A 20,302-nucleotide genomic window follows, 5' to 3' on the forward strand; every position below is an offset into this window, starting at 1 on the left:
TTGCCGCAAATACGGTTATGAGTCTGGCTGCAGTGAGATTTAATACTGAGTGACTGGCTTAATAGGCACTTTCTATTTTAAATTGAAAAATATACGCCAAAATGTAGATCTAACAATAAAGACAAGAAGTCGTGTTTGCGCTTAAAGAAAAACAGAGTGAACGTTTTAAGACATTATAATACAATTACTCTAAACTAGTTTAAAGTGAGTTGAAAAAATTTAACAGGCAGGCTATTTTTTGAGTCTTTTGTCGGAGCATTTTGACATTCTTTTGAATTATACAATGCGAGCAAAATTGTGACTACAAGAACTCTTTTAAATGGAAACCTCTCTTGCAGCATACCTATTTAGTATACCTAACTTTAATTGTTGACAAAATTGCGCCTAAACTTTTACATTAATTACATTTTAACGATATGTAGTTGAACGATTTGAGATATAGCATAACGACGACTTGCACTCTTCAATTTTAGTTTTAACAGATGTACTAACCGACGCTCAATTGTGGAATTGTTGTAAATGCTTTTTTCCGTCCGAACAGCATGTAATTGCAAGGGTCAAAATGTGCGCCCGTCAACTACAAACAAGTCTGCCAAATTTTAACAACCTATTATAAATTGGCTTAAGACTGCTTTATAACCCTTTAAAAATTTATCACATACATCAAGTCTTATCAGCAATTAAATTAACATTGTACATATCTCCCCCAAATAAGTGTCAATTCGAACGTTTCTTCTGTCGCTTTTCGTCTTAGGGGAGTTTATACACTCACAAACTTCTCTGAATGTTCATTGTAAATTCGATAAAACCAAGCAAACTCTTATCGCAGTACATTTGCGTGTACAGTACAAGTTCACATTAATTCCAGCATTCATTGCTATCGTCTGATAAAACACCATTCAAAAAGCCGTTTGTGCCCTACACAGAACCATGACCGATAAAAGTTTCTTGAACCCGATTCAGACCTTCAAAGGTGCAGTTACAACATGTTTTCCGATTATGGACCCGCAACTTGGACCTTTACTTAAGGGGACGTTGACCTGGAACATGTGGGTTTCGTAAAAGCCCTTTACGAACAAATTGCATATATTGTTGTTGATACACAAATGAATATATATATATATATATATATATATATATATATACGTTAATGTTAGCATTTTCATTGCGACATTGATTTAGAGGACACAAAACACTCTCATGTCGTTAACGTAAAAAAAAGTTTTTTGATTCCCTAAAGAACTTCCAGAACGCTTTTACATATCAGAATGGATTTAGATTCTACCGTCGTTTTGGTCTATAGGCAATATGGCAGCTTTAATATCGGATCTATATTACGTTAATTTGACCATCTCTTGGCGAATACTTCGAGCCCGTGAGAGCATGGTAACCCTTCATTCTGGAACACCGTAGCATAAGTCCCAAGGATATATTGCAATATCTAGACGAGTTGAGTGTTGGGAGAAGAGCACTCGTTATTTTATTCACGACCAACAGAAGATCGCTCATCATCTCTCATGTATTTTCCTTCGATTTAATCATTGGAGCCATTCTCACGGCCAGAGCTCCGGTTATTCCAAGGCACACAAGCTTCTGAACCTTGCCCAACAGCACGCGTCCGTTGGCTTCACTCTAGGTCATCACACAATGGTCTCGTATACGAGAATGACGGACATAATCACTGCACAGTAAAAAAAATGCAGGATTGAGGACCCAAATACAGCCGAAGGCCCTTTTGCACGTTCAAAGTGCATCTGATTTTGCTAAAGACGTGTTCCCGATAAGACCGACTTTTGCTTTCCGTCAATATCTATACAGAGTCCAACATATCATAGAGATATTTCAGTGAGCGATGGTACTTCGCAAAATAAAAAAAAAATGCGTACAGATCCATGGCCAAAAACGCACCATTTTCAATACACAGGATGACAACGTTTCAGGTTTTTTCTCATATTTTACGATTTTGTCACATATGCCTTCAGTTAAATTTTTAAAATTTGGTACACCTGTTTTCTTTAAAACCTTCATATTGCTTCAGATAGTTGATAACTAAGCCAGATTATAATTCTTTTCCTTACTTCCTTTGCATTCTTATTTTGCATTAACAAATATTTTTTTTAATTCTACGAAAACGGTGAAAGATACAAATATACTGCAAGAAAACAAAAATCTAAATAATTGAAGAAGGGATTTAAATTTGGTATCAGTGTTGATACAGGATGTTCGAAAAAAAGATAAAATTATACATGACCCAAAAAAAACCTAACGCCCTGTACATGGCCACCGACAATTTTGACATTTTATTATCGATAGTTTCAAAGAAAATAGGTGTACGAAATGTCAAAAATTTAACTTGAACTCAAGGTCTACGTGGGAAAAATGCAAATTATAAGAAAAAATGTGAAACTTTGCTATCGCTTATATTGAAAAAGGTTTGTTTTTGACGATGAGCCTATTAGCATGTTTTTATCATTTTCGAGAGTACTATCGCTTTCCGAAATGTCTCTATGACGATATGCTATACCCTGTATAAAAAAAACTGCTCATTGTAGATGAATCAGATAAGCAAGATTTTTTTTATAATTTAAATTATTTTTTTAGATATTTCAATTTATGGCAAATTATACGAGTCTTGCATTGCTGAGGACATTCCCACGTCGACGTGGCCAAATTGAAAGAACTGGCATAAGCCCGGTAAACAAGATGTAGCAAACATTTTTGCCAATAGAACTATTTCCCCGATTATACTAAATGAAACGCGAATTGACACACCATGAAACGCGTCTAAAGAGATAATAATTACCGAACACGCCTTGGAAACGCTAACGTTATGCTTTTGCAACACGTTCCAGTGACCTTTAAATCGCCTTTCACCCGTCGCATAATAAGCCTACTAATCAACAAAAAGAAAAAAACACAATGTGGAAAACGAATTATTTTTTTAAATGATAAATCTCATTTGAACGCCGGATCAGGAGAAAATAAATTAAAGAAGAAAGCTCGAATTCTTAATCTTTTATTATACAAAACATTGGGAACTTATTAAGTTGAATACGATCGTATTTCGGTCGAAATTTCATTGAAATAATATACAAATTTTACTTGAAATCTGCACTTGTCAGAGTCCTTAAAACTTTAAATAAAAATAAGTTAACTGCTCATACAAATCCTAGAAACATTCACTCAGCACACTGATTTATCCCGAACTACCGGAGTTCCGAGGTGCACTTTTCGAGTCCACACTCCCACTCAACCAAAACTTGATTTCCAAGTCTCTATGCCCATTGGGCGATGTCACAATTTCCGTAGAAACCTCCAAGTCCCCACTGGAACTGAAGCTGCTCGAAGACGATGACGACGTGGACCTGGAAAAGGGCGGTTTACACTTATCCTCATCGTTCAAGGACAGCTCTGCAAGTTGATTCTGAAGATTATCGTAAATGGAAGGTTGAGACGAAAAAGAAGAGAACAAACTGGAGAAATCGAACGATTTCGGAGGGGTCAGGAATGGGGAGTAACAACTCCTGTCTACGTCCCAAATTTGGCCCTCGGGATCACAATAGCGACACTGGCACGTGCTGATCGGCTGGTTGCCGTTTACATCTTGACCCTCTTCGACGTCTTCGAAGGAGTGATGTAGTTTAGGAGTTTCGGAGATTTCTCCTAGGAAATCGAAAGTTTGGGAAGACGAAGCTTCGTCATTAAGATTATTGTTTTGAAACAGTTCGAACGGCTCAAAGTAGGGAAAGTAGGGCGACAAATTTGCCAAAGAAGTTTGATCGGGTATGTTTGCGGTATCCCCACTCTGATTGAGGTGATGGGAACGGTTTACGTGAGGCAGAGGCTTTCGGTCCTTTTTCCGTCTCTTCCTTGGTTTTATAATCCGAGGTAAACAAGTTTCCGAATTCTGCGACGCAGAACTCTCATCACTAGTAACACTAACAGAGTCCACCCCTTTAACACTATTACTACTTCCTTCACTCACAGAGTCTGGACACGGCTTCCTGTTATTTGAATTTTCGAAGATTTTAGTCTGCTGCACCACATTACCGCTTTTATTGGCCCGATGTTTCCGGTGATGGTAATACTTTGTAAGAATGAGCGGAGCTCCCTGGGTATGGACGGCTAGCTGAGCCAGGTGATGGTTGGTGGCGGTTTCGTCATGGTTCTGCCTGCGGTTTCCTCTGTGGCAGCCGGCAAAAGATATTAGGGGTGCACCACCTGCCCATCTCTCTGCCGAAGGGCCGTTCTGGAAGTTCACGAAACCATTCTGGGAATAAACCGGAGAACGTGGAAACGCATCCCGATCTTTGGTGAAATTTTTGGAATGGTTATGCGAAAAAAGACAAGCGCCGATGTATCGCTCAATTTCTAAGGCATCCAGCGACGCGGGGCTCATGGTACCGGCCTAATCGCACCCATACCGGTCGACGTGAAAACCAACCGAAGAGCCGATGTCACCAACGGGTTCCCCTCGCAACGATCAACTGAAACAACGACGGACAGGGGTCTTCCACTTTGCGTGTTGTACACCGGCGAGAGAATGGTAAGGGGCCCCACTACACGGCTGCGGAGACGGTGTCGCGACTGCACTAACCTACTTCTGCTGGGAGTCGAGACTATCGGAAAAAAAACTACAACCACCCACATAAATGGGTCAATAGAATATAAACATGGGCTTATAGTTCTAGAGGAACCAGCATTTCTAATAGGTGTTCTTCAACGATAGCAATTCTATGACATTTGCTTCGTCCTACGGCAAATGTTGGAACAAAAGTAACGTACGAAACTAATTAGAAAATAGCATTTCGTGTGATTCGTATCGCAAACCCCACACGTCACAAGAGATGCATTTCCTAAGCGATTTTATAAATAGCTCTTATGATTCTCTCGTAAACGCCAAAAAAGAACGACATGGTACCAAGGGTCATCAATGCATATGGCGAACGGCTTACACACTTTTTCTTTTGTGAAAGTCGGTACAGCCAATTCTTCTTGTTGTATATCATTAAGAGAATCTTGGAAAGCACTAATCACAATAGAAGACACTTCGTTTACGATTCTCAAGTGTGGAACCTGATTGCTTGAGAGAACCACTTCTATTGTTCAGTTGGGGTTTTTTACAACATTCAGATCGAGATCATTTTTAAGTTGGTTTTCGAACACTATTTATCACTATTTCAAAAGATAATGACGAGTACGATGATGATGTACCTGAAGAAATGTTATTTGCAGTGAAAAGTATCGTTCTGCAAGTATTTACTTTCATGCTGATTATATATAAATAATTAAGACGAGCCAAACACAAACACCTAGTTAGGCATCAATATCTCAAATCATGTGGGTACGGTGCCGCTTATTTTGCCGTAAAAACATTCATTTTCAAAACCCATTAATATACCGTTGATCAAGTTAGTTAAATTGGCACTTTCCTAAGCCCACATGCACCGAACATCTACTGCGACTTTTACAAACGGTACTTGCATAAATAAATGATCATCGTAATGTTATATTGCCTTTAAGACAACTTTCTCCACGTCTCTTTCAAAGGTGCGGTTGCTTCTTATCCCCACAGGAACAAATCAAGAATAGTTCCTATACGTTTCTGTGCCCGACCATGCACAATACATATTAAATTATCCAATGACCCGATCTTGACATGTCGCAATCATGAATAGGACGTTGAAAATGAGCAATTAATTTCGATGCATTACTAGTGTGTTTTACGACCGAATTGAGAACCCATCAGATGTCCGTGATCTCGATTATGGTATTGTTCTTTGCATTCCGACTGTTACTCGATTTACTTTCTCCTACTTTCCCTTATTTGCGCGTTTAGCATGAGTCTTGTCAGTGATGAATTTCTAACAGTGACAATTTCTAATTGTTGGAACAACTGTGGTTGACCACATGCGTAACATTATTTGGCGCATAATTGCCTCAAGTAGTCAACCGCTTATGAACAGCTTTAAAATTTTCCGCCCAATCCAGAGATATTTCAGGTTTGAAATGATGAAAAGTACATCTACATACTGCATGGGCAACCCTGTATAAATGTCTATTACGTCAAAAAATGTGCAACAAAAAAAAATTATTTGACGCGTTCCAGCATTTTTACGAGAAATATTTCCTTCAATTTTTAACGATTTTATGCGAGACTTTAGTCTCCTCTAAATATATACACACGCTCTTTTTGTTCGTTTTTGTTTTTCTTTCTGTATATAAAACGGTCACGGTTTTTCTCCGGTCGAAACGCAACGTAATAGAAAAGACGTGAAAAGAACATAAATCACTGTTTATGATTCTTTTGCCATATCAGTCAATAATAAACGTTCTAAATTAGAGAGTTTATATAGCAGAACAACTACATAACGAGTAAAAGACCTGGAAGTAATTAAAACTCAAATTAGCTCGTTTTCGATAAAATAAAGGGTCAGTAAGCATAACACCGGTATAAGAAAGTAGTAGCAACTCCCATATATTGAAAATGGAACTTACCTGTCACTAGCAGTTTTCTAAATATCAATTAAAATTCTAATTTTTCTTGTTTCGAACAAGGCCCAGGTAAAACCTCAGTTATGATGCGATTTCAATTTAAAAAAAAGTATAAATTCGTCATATGTATAAAAAGTGGAACAAAATGAATGATTTCACGATGAAAGACAATTAAATTTCCTTAAAAACGTTGTATCATGTTCTCTTACCTAAACCGTAATATTTCACAAATAAATGCAGTTTTATGTATGGATTTTTTTTGGCTTTTTGGTAAAAGGTGCCTTCGGAACACCGTAATGGTTGAAAATAATTTGATCATAAACATTCGCTTGTAGTGGCATCGAAGGTTTCTGGGCTACGTTAAAAAATGATGAACTTCAGCATTAAAAGTACAGTGGCTCACCAAATCAGTGACGCAGATAACAAATTAAGTTTTATAATAATGTTGTAAATCCAATGTGATTTCCGACACAACAATCCACTTTTTTACTTTAATATAAATAATAAAATATCTTATGTAGAAAAGTTCAGAGTATATAAATTCGTAAAAATATTGAAGCTATTGAAGCTTGTTGCTGATAAAGAATCAGCAGACATTTGAAATAAATTTATTATGCCCAAAAACCTCCTACCCCCCTCTATATTTATTTCTAGTTACTAGAATTTTATGAAATTAAAATGTGAAATCAATGCCTTGAAATTAAACGCTCTTATTTCCCTGGAAAAATTTTGCTTGACAATTTCGATTTATGGATTACTGTGTTCTACAAAGAAAGAAAATTACTACCTTCTGACTTTGAATTTTTCATTCAAGCCTACAAAAAAACTAAAACTTGACTATCATCAATTAGAAAAATTGAGTTTTTCACGTGACGACTTAATTATTAATCGTCGTCGTTTCATGAGTGGATATAATCGAAGAGGCAAAACGGAATGCATTCGAAGAAAGCGATTTAGGCTTGGACAAAAAATCAAGGGCACTTTCTCCGACTCCGAACAACCATGGGAGGCCAAATTCGACTCGAGTCAAAGTTATTGCCAATTTTTATAAAGGAAACAACTTTCTTTCGCTGGTTAAACACATATCGTGACTGACCGCTTATGATTCATCGTGAATTAAAAAGTCTTTTGAGCCAAGCCAATTACAATTCATTGTTTCACTTACCGGAACTTTGCTTTGTTCTTAGCAGCTGGAGTTTCAGATTAGCACTCACCTGAAAGAGCAAAATTCATTTGAAGAGAAAATGGATTTGTTTTTAAATCGCATTTATAAACACAGTAACACGAATTGTAACACTTTTTCATTTTAATACATGCATTTAGCATCCCTAGAATTGTTTTGTTATCTTATAAGAATTTATGTTTTTCCTAATTTTTTGAAAACTCGAATTGTCCCGAATTTCTACCTCCTCCTGCAGAAATACTATTTAACATAGTACAGGATGTCTAAAAACAAACGAAGCTATTTTGATAAAATAAAAACCAAATAAAATGACTGGTCAGTTGTAGTCGGACACACTGTAGATACGAAATTATCTCTAAACAATACACTAAATATATACTGGAAATTTAGTAGTTCATAAGTTTCAATATTGCAGTACTAGAATTAGCAGTAAGATGAAGACAGACAAACTGACAGAATCGTCTAGGGCTAAAGCACTGTCGAACAAGGTTACTCCTACCGCCCTTACTAAATAGCTTAGTGCCGGGGAATCCTATTTTACTGGAATATCTCCTGGAAACTAAAAAAGAGAGGCAAAAGCAGAAAAACGATCAAAATATAGAAGAGGTAAAGGTGCAGTGAAGCAGTGGTAAATTCGTTAGATTGCCTTTCTATATTTTAACAATATATTAACATAAACTCTACTAATAGTTTCTATGTATCGTGGAATAAATAGGAATGATTTCCATGTTTGTCGTACACTTCGATTAAGGAAAGAAAAGAGAATGATATCCCTGATTTATCTGAAATCTCGGGAATTTCCAGGTATTAGTTTTTTTTTTTTTTTTTTTTTTTTTTTTTGAATAAGCACTGTTCTGTTCCAGACCGTCAAACCTTATAAATATTACGAAAATTTAACCATCAAAAAAATTTCCACCTGTTCTTCTTAACATTTCCCTATACTTTCGCAAATGCATATTTATAGGACTTCAACATATTACCGGAACAAATCCATCTTTGAGGAAGACATCAGATGAAAGTTATATAAACCTCATTTTCCGTTGCTTGCAGCCAACTGACCTGGATATCAAGATTTTCCTTCCGATAGGAAATACTTATACAAGCGCCTATTGCTAAGCAAACAATCGTGGTTTGTTGCACTGAGAAAGGGATACACTTTCTAATATATTCGCACATTATCAGGATAATAATGGAAACGACAATTAAAGGCTTTTTGTATTGAGCACGCCGATGTTGAAATTTCTATTAAAACAAAAGATAATAATAATTATTATAAAGCCTCTTATTAAGGACAATGCCGCGTCCTTAGATGAGCGATAGGTGAATACGATTTAAGATCTCGCAATAATTTCCCACTATACATATCTATAATAGACGAGGTGGCACTGGCACCAGCATGGAACCACTGGGTTCTTGAGAAGTGTAAGATGTGAGAAATTAGAGATTTTATCAACTGATTATTGCCGGTAACGTTTGATTTCTAAGGTATGGCAGTGAGAGTACGAAATGAATCGCTAACACATACTTCATATTGTGTTATTCTGATAATGTTTGATGATGAACCTGAACTAACCTAAACTATGGAATTCCATTTGAGACAACAACAATGAACGTCAGAACGTAGTGCAGTCATCCTCCCGTTGAAGGAATGAATCCCCTGTGACTAGGAAAAAGTTGAAATTTGGATATCATGCTAAAGTGGTGATCCATCGATTGAAAATATTTTCACAAAAATACCACTTCCGGTTATACTCGGAATGACTGCCGACATGCTTATTTTAAAAGGAGCACCCTGTGTATTATATATAATTTCGTTTCTGTAATATTCGTTAGACATCCTGTATAAGGGTTTGCTTTGTTCTTGAGAGATTAGAGCGGTGATTGATAGATGATAAATTGTTGAAATCCGCTCTTACCCAATGACCTAACAATATTCGAGGCAATGGCGCAGTCTGAAGAGCGAAATTTCGAACTGACTAACTTTCATGTTATTATCGTAAATGGTGATGCGAATGTAACTGGGGTAACTCTTGCAGAAACGACCAATTTCATTTCGGTTTAATTACCGTCATCCATCTGAAAATTTCCATAAAACCAGCTCGAACATTCCCGTTCGCAACGCTGAAACGCCCACTGGGAGATGGTCAATTTGTCTAATTTCCATAGATCACAGCGGTGCAACTAACGGTCGAACGGTCCACACTTATTACTTATTCAAGCGTGCGACAATAAAAGCATTAAACACCCACGCCTTAAGACTTGCAGCCTTGCATGAACTGAAAATATCATATTTATAGGGTTTTACCGCCTCGTAAGACAGGTGATATTGAAATGTCCACACATACCAGACTGCAAATGAACGCATATTTTACCCGCTTAAAGGCTATCTAGAATATTAACTGGTGGCAGTAAGGAGGAAGGTGTATTTTTGGAGCTGATGCAACTTTCTGTAAGAATACAAATCAGAACCAGTTTGAAGTACTCGAGTTACCGAAACATATATTCAGGGTTTGATGAGGGGAGTGCTATCTCGAGCGGAAATCTGAATTGGGGTCATCTACTGCGAGTAAGGGGCCATTTAGAAACCAACATGACAATTTCCCACCATTACTTAATTTTCGTTATATCTTTCAAACAGTAACAAACAGCCACGACGGAGATCGCTGATAACCGCGTGAAACAAGAAAACAGTCGTAGGTAGAAAATGCGTTGGCCAGACCAAACTATGCATTATTCTACGGCCTCAACAACTTCAGTAGAAGCAGCCGCAATAGGAGTAGTATATGTCCATACTGCCCTTTAAGCCTTGAAGGTAAATAAGATCTCTCTCACCAAAGATCCGATAAAGATACAAAGATCGCGGTTTGGCTTAGATATACAGAAAAGAAAATAAAGAAGCGCTATAGCATCTTCTAATTCAAAGGAGATAAGGGCCTCCAGAAAGGAAAATATATCGCCGTATTCATGGGGCAGTGCACGCAATAGGACGCTCTTTCATACCCGCAAAGATCTTTATCTTTTAATTCCTCTATACGGGTCGCAGTGATGCGGCGAGCATTATCACCTCAGTACCGCCGTGGTACCGCGGAATACACATCGGGGATTCAACCATAAAATTTTACAACTGGAATTAGTACTGCATTCTTTCTCATCGGCGCAGTTAAATGGTAGTTATCTAAAGCCCAATTAAGATCTCCATGGGTCCGCTGGATTTTTTCTTCGCTGTCGCCGAAGAACGCACCTGTGTACAAGAGTACGTGGTATTTACAATGGAACCTCTCATGACTTGAAGCTTCTTTATGGCTTTTTTATGGCGCATCTCTTACGGCCGTTCGAATATGGAGAATTTAGAAAAATGCAGATTTCTGATTCTCGACAGAAGAGCATTGTTAAGAGAAAGACCTAACCGTGAGAAAAAATAATTCGAAAATCAGGTCTTTCTCAATGACTATCATTATCAATTTCTTAATTATTTATGTCCCACATTACCACAATTAACAATTCATTGTTAATTATTGCTGATTGCCGAGCACAAAAGCACTACGAAAACAAATAATTCTTCTTCCTATATTATTTCTTGCCTCTTTCAATCAGAGTGAAAGTTGAACAATATCCGGCCTTCCATTCTTCTTCGCAAGTGATTTCGTACAGGTAAATGGATGTACCGACTCGTAAAATACACACCATAATCAATCTTGATTTCGAATGCCTGCGGCACGAGAGAAAGGTCTGTGGTAACCTTATTTTGCCTAGTTTGTCGAATTTACATAAAGCATATTTACAATGAGAATACCTGCGTTTTCAGAGTTGTAAACAGTCACCTATGCTCTTTCGAAGAAACTATTACGTCACCGACAAAGATCACAGTTGATTTTTCCTGTTGGATTCGTTGATGTTCAGGCAGAGAATTTTTCAAATTTCCAGCTGGAATAATAGCTGGAAACGCACACAACTCACGTTCAACAAGTAATATTCTCTGAACTGGACGTATAAGAGTCGTTTATACTAAAACACAAAAATCAAATCAATGTTGATCATTTTTAGACCATGATAGTTAGTCCACCGGGGATCTGATAATTAGCTGTCCACTGTTAGCTGAATGACTGCAGAAGAGACTTGTCTTATTGTATTAGACAAATTAAACAGCTAACTAATCGTAAATCGTAAACCCCGATATTAATCGTAATCTGCAACAGTTTTCGCTGTGGTTCGGACCGAACAGGAAGATTGATATCGTGTTCGACAAAGGCCATTGAAGTGTGTCTGTTCGAGGAAGTGAGTGTATTGAATTGGAACCGGGAGATGCAAGGAAAGCTTTTCCGCAATGCTTTTTCCACATTGTCTGGTGTGAACCAATTGCATTGCAAATGCACAATTCAGCTGATGGTCGTTGATTAAATACGTTTTTGCACCCGATTTTTCTATAAAACGCGTCAAGATTCCATGGTCGATTGGTAGGTTCAAGACCTTCGACTTTTTACTCGTGACACCATCGAAAGTAACTCAATTTTGTTCCGTTCTAACGAATCGATTTAAATTAACATGTTTAGGCACCTCAAAAAGCTTTACGGAGGTGTAATGAATCTCCTTTCTTCCGCGTAAATTTGTTCTTTTTTCCTTAATCTCTTCATTTTTTTCTTTACAGTTATGTTAGTCGTGTTTCGCTTCCTTTAAAGAAGCACTAAAAAATGTTTCTGCATCCAATATTAAATATATTATAATACTGTCATGCATCGGTTACGCACCAGAAAAAACGAAGAAGACTTACTGAAGAATGAAAAACCCCATCAACAACCCTTTCGTCCTTGTTCCTCTTGCTAAATGAAATGAAAATTGTCATTGTCATGCATCGTTAATCAGTTATTGAACTGCTAGAGGGCGCAATAGATTCCATCGCATACAATTGTTCAATGGACAGAATTAAAACTAAAAATTGTGCAGATCAATTGTACGAAATATAGATAAAATCGACTTTTCGTTATAATATAAGGAGCTTCATCTTACTCGGAAATCAACCGAAATTACCTCAAAAACGACCTAACACCGGCTTCCAGTCGCGGCTTATTGATTGCTCTTCATAAGCGTTTACATGGTTATGCGTTCGAAGTAAGGTTAACAATAACTATTAATTATCGTAAACCATTATGAGTGACAAGCTCCTCGACGGTGACTAAAAATACGCGAGGTTGTGCGTACAATTTTCGAAGAAATGAAGAAACAACAACAGAAACAGTTAAATACTGTATTATTTATGTAACATGTCATAATGAGAGGTAATGTTCAGCAAATTCATTTTTCGGTCGTTTACGCCGAAGAAAATCAAGAGGGCCGATTAATGGCTTCTTCAGCTGTAAATTGCCAGAACAACTTGCGTGAACACGTGGTTTGCATGGTGTGCAGATGGAAGATTAGGAAAATGAATTGGGATTCCGAAGATAAACGTCGTTTTGGAATTAAGTGTTTTCGTCGACGAGGAAAAATTTTAATTAACCGTACATGCGATGCGGCTTGATAGTACCAGTACATAAAATTGCGCCTGCCCTATCGGTTATTAGTCATTGGTTTTTCGCGCTTTTCGAAAATTATGCGTGATAGATTAGCGAGTTCCATATTAAAAATCTAATACGCTTATAACATGCAACCATTCCTTACTGTTTCTTTGTCGGGAACGATCAAGAATTCGCGGCGGAAATGTTCCAGGAGTAATTAAATTTTACCGCTGATTAACGCTAACGTTAATTTTGTCATTCTAATTTCGTTGCTTAAATGAACCCAGTACTTAACAACAAACCTACTTGCCCAAACTACTGCAAAATGTTCATTAAAATTTAAGCCGTCACTCGGAAGTTATTTTCACCGTTATGATATTTCTTATAGTCTAGTTACTTTTAAGGTAGTTTAATTAAACATCACATAAAAAAACCTAATAATTTGCAGCTCTCGTATTCTCACGAAATGCCAGATGCATGAATATGCTCTACATGTTGACGATAGTTTACACACGTATTTCAAATTGTGCCACTATTTTCTAAAAAACATCGATACCGCCTCGGCATATTCTTCTAATTACTCTTAATTCATCTTCATCTCAATCTCAACTCATTCATCCTCATAATTTTCCTCAATCTTTTTTTTTCCTTCCACATCTTTCTGCTCTCTCTCTCTCTCTCAATTAATCTTCCCCAAATTTCTCTTTTTTTTCTATAAGATATTTGCGGTTCGACATTACGAGCTCCTGGAAGTTTGAAGGTTTAAATGCCGTCACTTAAGTTAGTCGGCAAAAAATGACGCTCGATGAGGTTGAAGGTGTCATAACAGATCTCTCGTTTAGTTTTAAAACGTTCCCTTCTCCTCCTGCGGTGTTTTGACATTCAACTGAATCTAATGTGATGCGTCTTCTAATACAGTACTCAGAAGATTGTTCATTACGACCGAAACCGTTCCAAATGTCGCGTAATTGTAATCTTGTTGTGTCCACCAAACTAGTTTGGTTATGTTCGTGTTATCGCGAGTCTATGACAATGTCAGATGACTACTGCGGTTTGCGTGCCGGTTGTAAACGATGATTGCCGGCGCAAAGCGCCTGCTTACAGTTTCATTAATACGGTATTATTACGGAATTTGCATGGGAATATCTCTTTTTCGCTTTAACTAGTCTTAAAATTAATTATTACCAAGTCTAGCTGTTTGTGGTACCTACTCATAAAAACCTATGACACGTTAAAATTTAGTTTACTACTCCGCTATTCCTGGTAATTTACTACTTGTCTTTCTTTCGCTTTACCCACAAGTTATTCTAAATCTTATCATTAACTCAGTGCCTCGTTTGATTCCGTTTATCGGTCATTCTATTTATTTGCTGCACGCATAACTCCCAAACAGGCCTATTAGGATGTTGACTTTTAACCCGTTAAGTTGAATTAAATTGTGAATATTACCCTATCTCACCTGGAATCGACACGTTTTCTCGTGTTTATTGAATAATAAAATATTGCCCCCTTTGGGGCCTACCCACCATCTCGCGAAAGGTGTGTTTAAGCACACGAATTGTTATTGATGTCTAATGTTTGCCTTGGTTATTGGTAAGTCCGTGTTTTAATACTTAATTAGAGTTTGCTGCATGTAATGAGGATGGAAGGTTGCACTCCAAGCAGATTAGTTTCGGTGCAGATATAGTTGACGTCTTCAGTGGACGTTTTACTCAGATGTGCCAAATTATTATTGCACTAGTAACGTTAAATGTAAATATGTTTTAGAAAAAATAGAGACCGGATAATGATTTGGCCCTATAACCATAAACACAACTGTTTATTAGAAATTTCATGATATTTTCGCACGGTTCTCTCTCATGTCCTTGAACCTTCAATCAACACTTGGTTTGGGATTTATAAAGAAAAAAAAAATCGATGTTTTGATTTTTTATAGGAAATCAAGCGGAGTTTAGAGAAACGAACGACCGAAAGGCGTACGAGGGGAGACGGGCTTGTCCATACCAACGTAATTATTAAGCCCGAGTCTTACTTTGTACTGGTTTAATTCAGCGTTAAAAGATTTGGTACGCAGTATTTATGCCATGTTATTCAACATGTTTTCCTCACGTGATTGAAATGGAAATTAAGCAATAAATTAATATTATGTTAATTATCATGAAGCAAGTTCCGATATCATCGCATTATCCGTGTTATCTAGATTTTTTCCAACAATAAAAAGCGCTTTAAGAGAAAGGCACGTTCCCTCGTCTCATTTCCGAATGAGGTTAAAGTAATGCGTGTGTTCTTCTATTAGCAACCAGTACCTCGCAGAAAAAACATACGACGACATACCTGCAATTTAATTGGACTTATTAGCAATCCGCAAAAACCACGAAATTACTGCAATAAATTCAAAGTTTAAACTAACAGGATTTAATCACTTCCGACGTTCTGTGCCCATTGTAAGCCGATACACTTGGTTTGTTTTGGACAGCTCAGTATATGCCCTCTCCTCGAGAAATCTGAGTGTTACGGGTCAAGGGTTCCGATACTAATTTAGATTTCAAATTAATGAACGACGCCAAGCCAGCAGCTATAATTATGTTCATCGTTCAACTAACACGAGAGGAAACCGATATTTGTCAGTTTCGAGAAAAATACGTTAACTGTTACAGGATTTCTTCGCAATTTTTCAACATTCGATCACTCACGTAATCAGTAATTAGATAGACACCAGCATTAATTACGCCTATTAAGCATAATTACACGTCATATTAATAGTTTAATGCAATTAAGAATTTAGAAAAGGAATCGTAATATATTTGCCAGCAGATGAAGAGCTGCACTTACAAAGGTCTTAACACAATTTTCATGTGTTTCTTTTATGTACAGTCGCTATTTAACTAATAGGACGAGTAACTAAACCCGAGGTTCGAAAAATTATCACGAAAAACAGCATTAAAAAACTGGCTCTAAAACAAAAATATATAATAAAAATAATACAAAATAATACTTGAATATGATAATGATTAGCTCAGATATCTAAAATGTATGAAATGACAGAACTTTACCGGCTGTGCCGTGCATAAGCTCCCCACATGCATAATGACAAGATGCTAAAAAGGTCAACAATCCAATGACTCATGATGTTTATAAATAATAAAACAGCACTTGTCATTCTTCTTACACAAGTCTTTCTACACATCAAAATTTTAATTCGACGAAATGGCAAAGCAGTCGAAAAGGTCATTGAGTGTTGTCTTGACAGTAATAATCAAACACTAAATTTGCGACATGTAAATATTTCACTGAGTAACATGTGTTTATTACTGGTGAAAAGCACAGAAAAATTATTTTTTTTGCAATTTTGTAGTGTTAATTGAAGAAAAACTTCTATATTCATAGACTTGACAAATACAAATTATCAAACCCAAGTTGACCCCTCAGCAAATTTATCACCTCACAGTGACGAATTCTTGAGATACCCTTTAAAGTAGGACAATTAAATATTCAGTTTTCAACGTGAAGTTTCGTAAGTTTAACCAACCTTCACTCTTTCGAGTGTCAAACGAGGCCGACTTTATCCATCGTCAAAATCGACAAAGTCTACAAATATACAAAGAAAATGCTCTTATCGACATGCAAACCAAGTCCCAAATAGAAACCCATTATTTTATCAATTGGAACGTTAAAGCCGTCATGCCCAATGATTTTACCTAGCAAAGTCGCGCGACCAAAACGATCTGTGTCATGAGATATTACTTAATGCAACAACAAATTCAGGCTACCACTATGCAACTTTCCGTACCTACTCATTGTCATTGTTTTGCTATAAAAAGTCATTTTGATCATACAGTCGATACGTAAAAAAATTCAAATAATTACCATTAAAATTAGTAATGAAATTAATGTGCTTTGCACGTGAATATATGAAAATATTGTCTTTTTTTAATGATGAGTAAATAGATCAAGTGTACTGGATATTGTAGACCAACTCATTAATCTCCTTTATGACCGTATAAGGGTCTTCGAACTTTAAGCTCACTTTGAGCAACTACCCCACCTTCCTGAAAACTACGAGAGTTAGCTAATAAGTCATATCTCGTCTTGACTCGATTTCTGGAAACGACAACAATTTCTTTCTGACTTGCTATGGGCAAGACTTAATCTCACCATTCAATCGTCCATTAAGCCCTTCAAATTGATTAGATTTTTTTCTGAAGCTGCATACATCAAATTCGTGGAATGCTATATTTTACCTCCACACTCCGATTAAATCTCGACAAGCCATTAATTGAAGAAATGGGTGTCAGTCCAAATCACGCTGATGATTTGCCACCATTTTTGATAGATATTGTTCCGCGGCAGCATTAAATCTCTCCGCCATGCCATCTGGAGTTCTTGTCTTAAGAATTTCGAGATGTTCCATTATCTAGTGAAAAACTGGGGACTCGAATTTACAGCTTTTTTCGAATTGAAGTTCGAGGGTGATTCTAAATATACCGAATAATACATTTAACAGCACCGCTGCCACAGTATGCCTCTTAATTTGGCATAGCACAAGCCGCAAAAATTTCGTAAAATAATGTCCTGACAACCAAGATATATCTTCTCCTTGGCTGAGTACGTGAAAACGGATCGGCGACATCAATTGCCACCCCTTTGAATGTGGCACAAACGGCTTACGGTTTCCCGTAAACCACACCGTCACTTGACTTCTAACTTCAACCGTTCAATAATGGTTGAAAAATAGGGTTTGATTTGCCTAGGATCATAAAAATCTTCCAGTAGCGTCTTTAAGTAACTTAAAATAAATGAACAAAGGAAGAAACAACGAACTGGAGATAAACTTGTAGATGAAAATATATTTTCTAATAACCACTATGACAATAGTTACGTTTTAAAATAATGTAAAACATGGGTCGAACGGCTGGTTCTACAATAGCAAAATAAATAGAGCCACGCCTATTAATATCTGCCTTTCATACAGACGCACTACACAAATATCAAAGGAGAGGTGTGTACCAAACAAGGCGGTACCACCATTAAACATGAAAGCACAACAATTATTACGTGGAAGATAATTCAGTTCTGCACGAATACAGTAACAAACCTAAATACATTATGAAGAACATTTTGTAACAAAGGGAGGTTTAGTAGGCCAAAGGAGAAATTTTATACGATGTTCATTGCCTCATCCAGTATCAATCAAAAACTTTGGCCATTGTGAAATATAGGCTTCACTAACACGAATTTATACAAAAAAATATATTAACGTTAGGTTCCTTAAACTGTATAATTACCTTTGCGAAAACAGAATTTTCCCAATTTCCAACAACATCCAGGCTGTTAAAAAAATACAATCCCAACAGTAAAATGTTAGACACAATTAAAACATTGTGTTTCAGATACTAAACTACAAATTCCCGTACCACCTCTACTGATTTGACAAATACCAAACTAACAAATACTTAGGAAGCAGCAGAGTCCGATGTCTTGAAACACTCAACAAACAAGAACATTTATTTATTTAAATTAGCAAAAAAAGAAGATTAAATTAATAATAGGATGAATATTTCGTGTAAAAATTATTAAAAGTGAATTTCTAAAGTCCCCAAAACCTTTCAATTGGGTCTAAATCCCACGAAAATGTCGACCATTCCAAGAGGTTAAACTTATTCTCCATAGAAGAGGCAACTCTGGAGACTGAAGTGTTAAATCATTTGATAGACAGTATGGGTTTCATTTCATGGTAATATAACTTGTTAAGGTGGTGGTCTCAAATTTGCGACACTGTGTATATATTTTAATACATTTTAGTAAATACTTAGCAGGCAATTACTGAAGCCCATAAAATTAGCAAACTAGCACTATTAATTGAATAGAATATAAAAAATACCTTAAGAAGGAAACATATTTAATTAGATTATATGTAGATGGCACGAGTCATTAATAACAAAAACGGTTGCTTTTATTGGTACCTGGACTATCAAGGCTCTTGCATGCATTTGCAAAATTGCAATGCAAATTTTTATAACATAAATGGCACGAGCATGACAATTAATGTTTCTAACTGTTGGGAAATTGTATTTTTCTGTCATTGCTCTGATAAAGAACAAAAAAAAACCTATCTATTAACCTAACAAGCATACAGGGTGTCCCAGAAATAAGTGCCATAATTTTAACAAGTAACAGAACTCATCAATAGTAACAACTTTTGACAAATAAGTTTTTTTTTAAGTTACGTTTACTTCCGGTATTTTTACCTATTAAAACAACTCTATAGCACCGCTTATGGATAAAAAAAATCCAAATACACACTGGATATTTTGTTATTGTTTTCTTATCGTAAAATTTTTTTTACTAATCGGGAGTCAAGGTCGATGCACCGCAAGTCTTGTATTGTTTACGATTGACAGTATTGAGAAATTTCCTCGTGTGAAATGCCGCGTTTTACAAAAAAATGAATGCACTGATATAGTGTTAGTTTATGGGGAAACCCGTGGAAATTCTAATCAGGCTCATAGGATTCATAGACATCGTTTCCCGGATCGTCCTACGCCCAATAGGCGCACGTTTGTTCGTGTTTATCGAGGACCTCGAAATAGTGGAACTTTTGCAGATGCATATCAAGATCGTGTCAGACAACGGCCTAATCGTTTTGCAAATGTTGAAAATGAAATTTGGAAGGTGTTGAAAATAATCCTGGGAGTAGCACTCGTGAGCACTGACAATAGAGTACAATGTCTCAAAAAGTTCAGTTTAGAGGACTTTAAAACAACGATAATTATACCCATATCGTGTACAAAAATTTTAGTGTTTACAATCGCAGGATTATCATCATCGACAACGTTTCTGCAACTGGGTTTTAAGAAAACTAAGACAGGTTCTAATCTTTCTTAGCAATGTATTAGCCACATATGAGACGGGATTCACCAGGAAAAGAGTATTTAATATGCACAACACTCGCATTTGGACAGATGAAAATCTCCATAGTATAAGGCCTCGCAATTTTCAAGAGAGATTTTCAATAAATGTATGGGCTGGAATAATAAACGATCGGCTCATCGCCTCTTACTTTTTACCAGATTGATTTGACGGTAAAATTTATTTACATTTTTTAAATATTGAGCTAAATCATTTATTGGAATAT

General features: G+C 36.6%; 2 protein-coding genes across 6 annotated transcripts in view; both read right to left on the reverse strand.

The window, feature by feature from the left end:
- twin (CCR4-NOT transcription complex subunit 6-like twin) overlaps positions 1–20,302 on the reverse strand; it is a 58,619-nt gene that overhangs the window by 32,935 nt on the left and 5,382 nt on the right. Inside the window, exon 1 of one of the 5 annotated variants that reach the window (XR_010733812.1) lies at positions 15,502–15,622. The exons of 3 other annotated variants lie outside the window; for them this stretch is intronic. The gene's annotated coding sequence lies outside the window, so the exon portion shown is untranslated. Of the gene's footprint in view, positions 1–7,660; positions 7,694–15,501; positions 15,623–20,302 lie in introns of those variants that run through there. One more of the 5 variants, XR_010733814.1, reaches the window with a different exon arrangement.
- LOC136349492 (uncharacterized) lies at positions 3,001–4,591 on the reverse strand. Its single transcript, XM_066301076.1, has one exon. The coding sequence runs from the start codon at positions 4,397–4,399 to the stop codon at positions 3,197–3,199; it is 1,203 nt and encodes a 400-aa protein (XP_066157173.1). The 5' UTR covers positions 4,400–4,591; the 3' UTR covers positions 3,001–3,196.

Source organism: Euwallacea fornicatus, chromosome 38, assembly GCF_040115645.1.
Source record: "Euwallacea fornicatus isolate EFF26 chromosome 38, ASM4011564v1, whole genome shotgun sequence".
Lineage (NCBI taxonomy): Eukaryota > Metazoa > Arthropoda > Insecta > Coleoptera > Curculionidae > Euwallacea > Euwallacea fornicatus.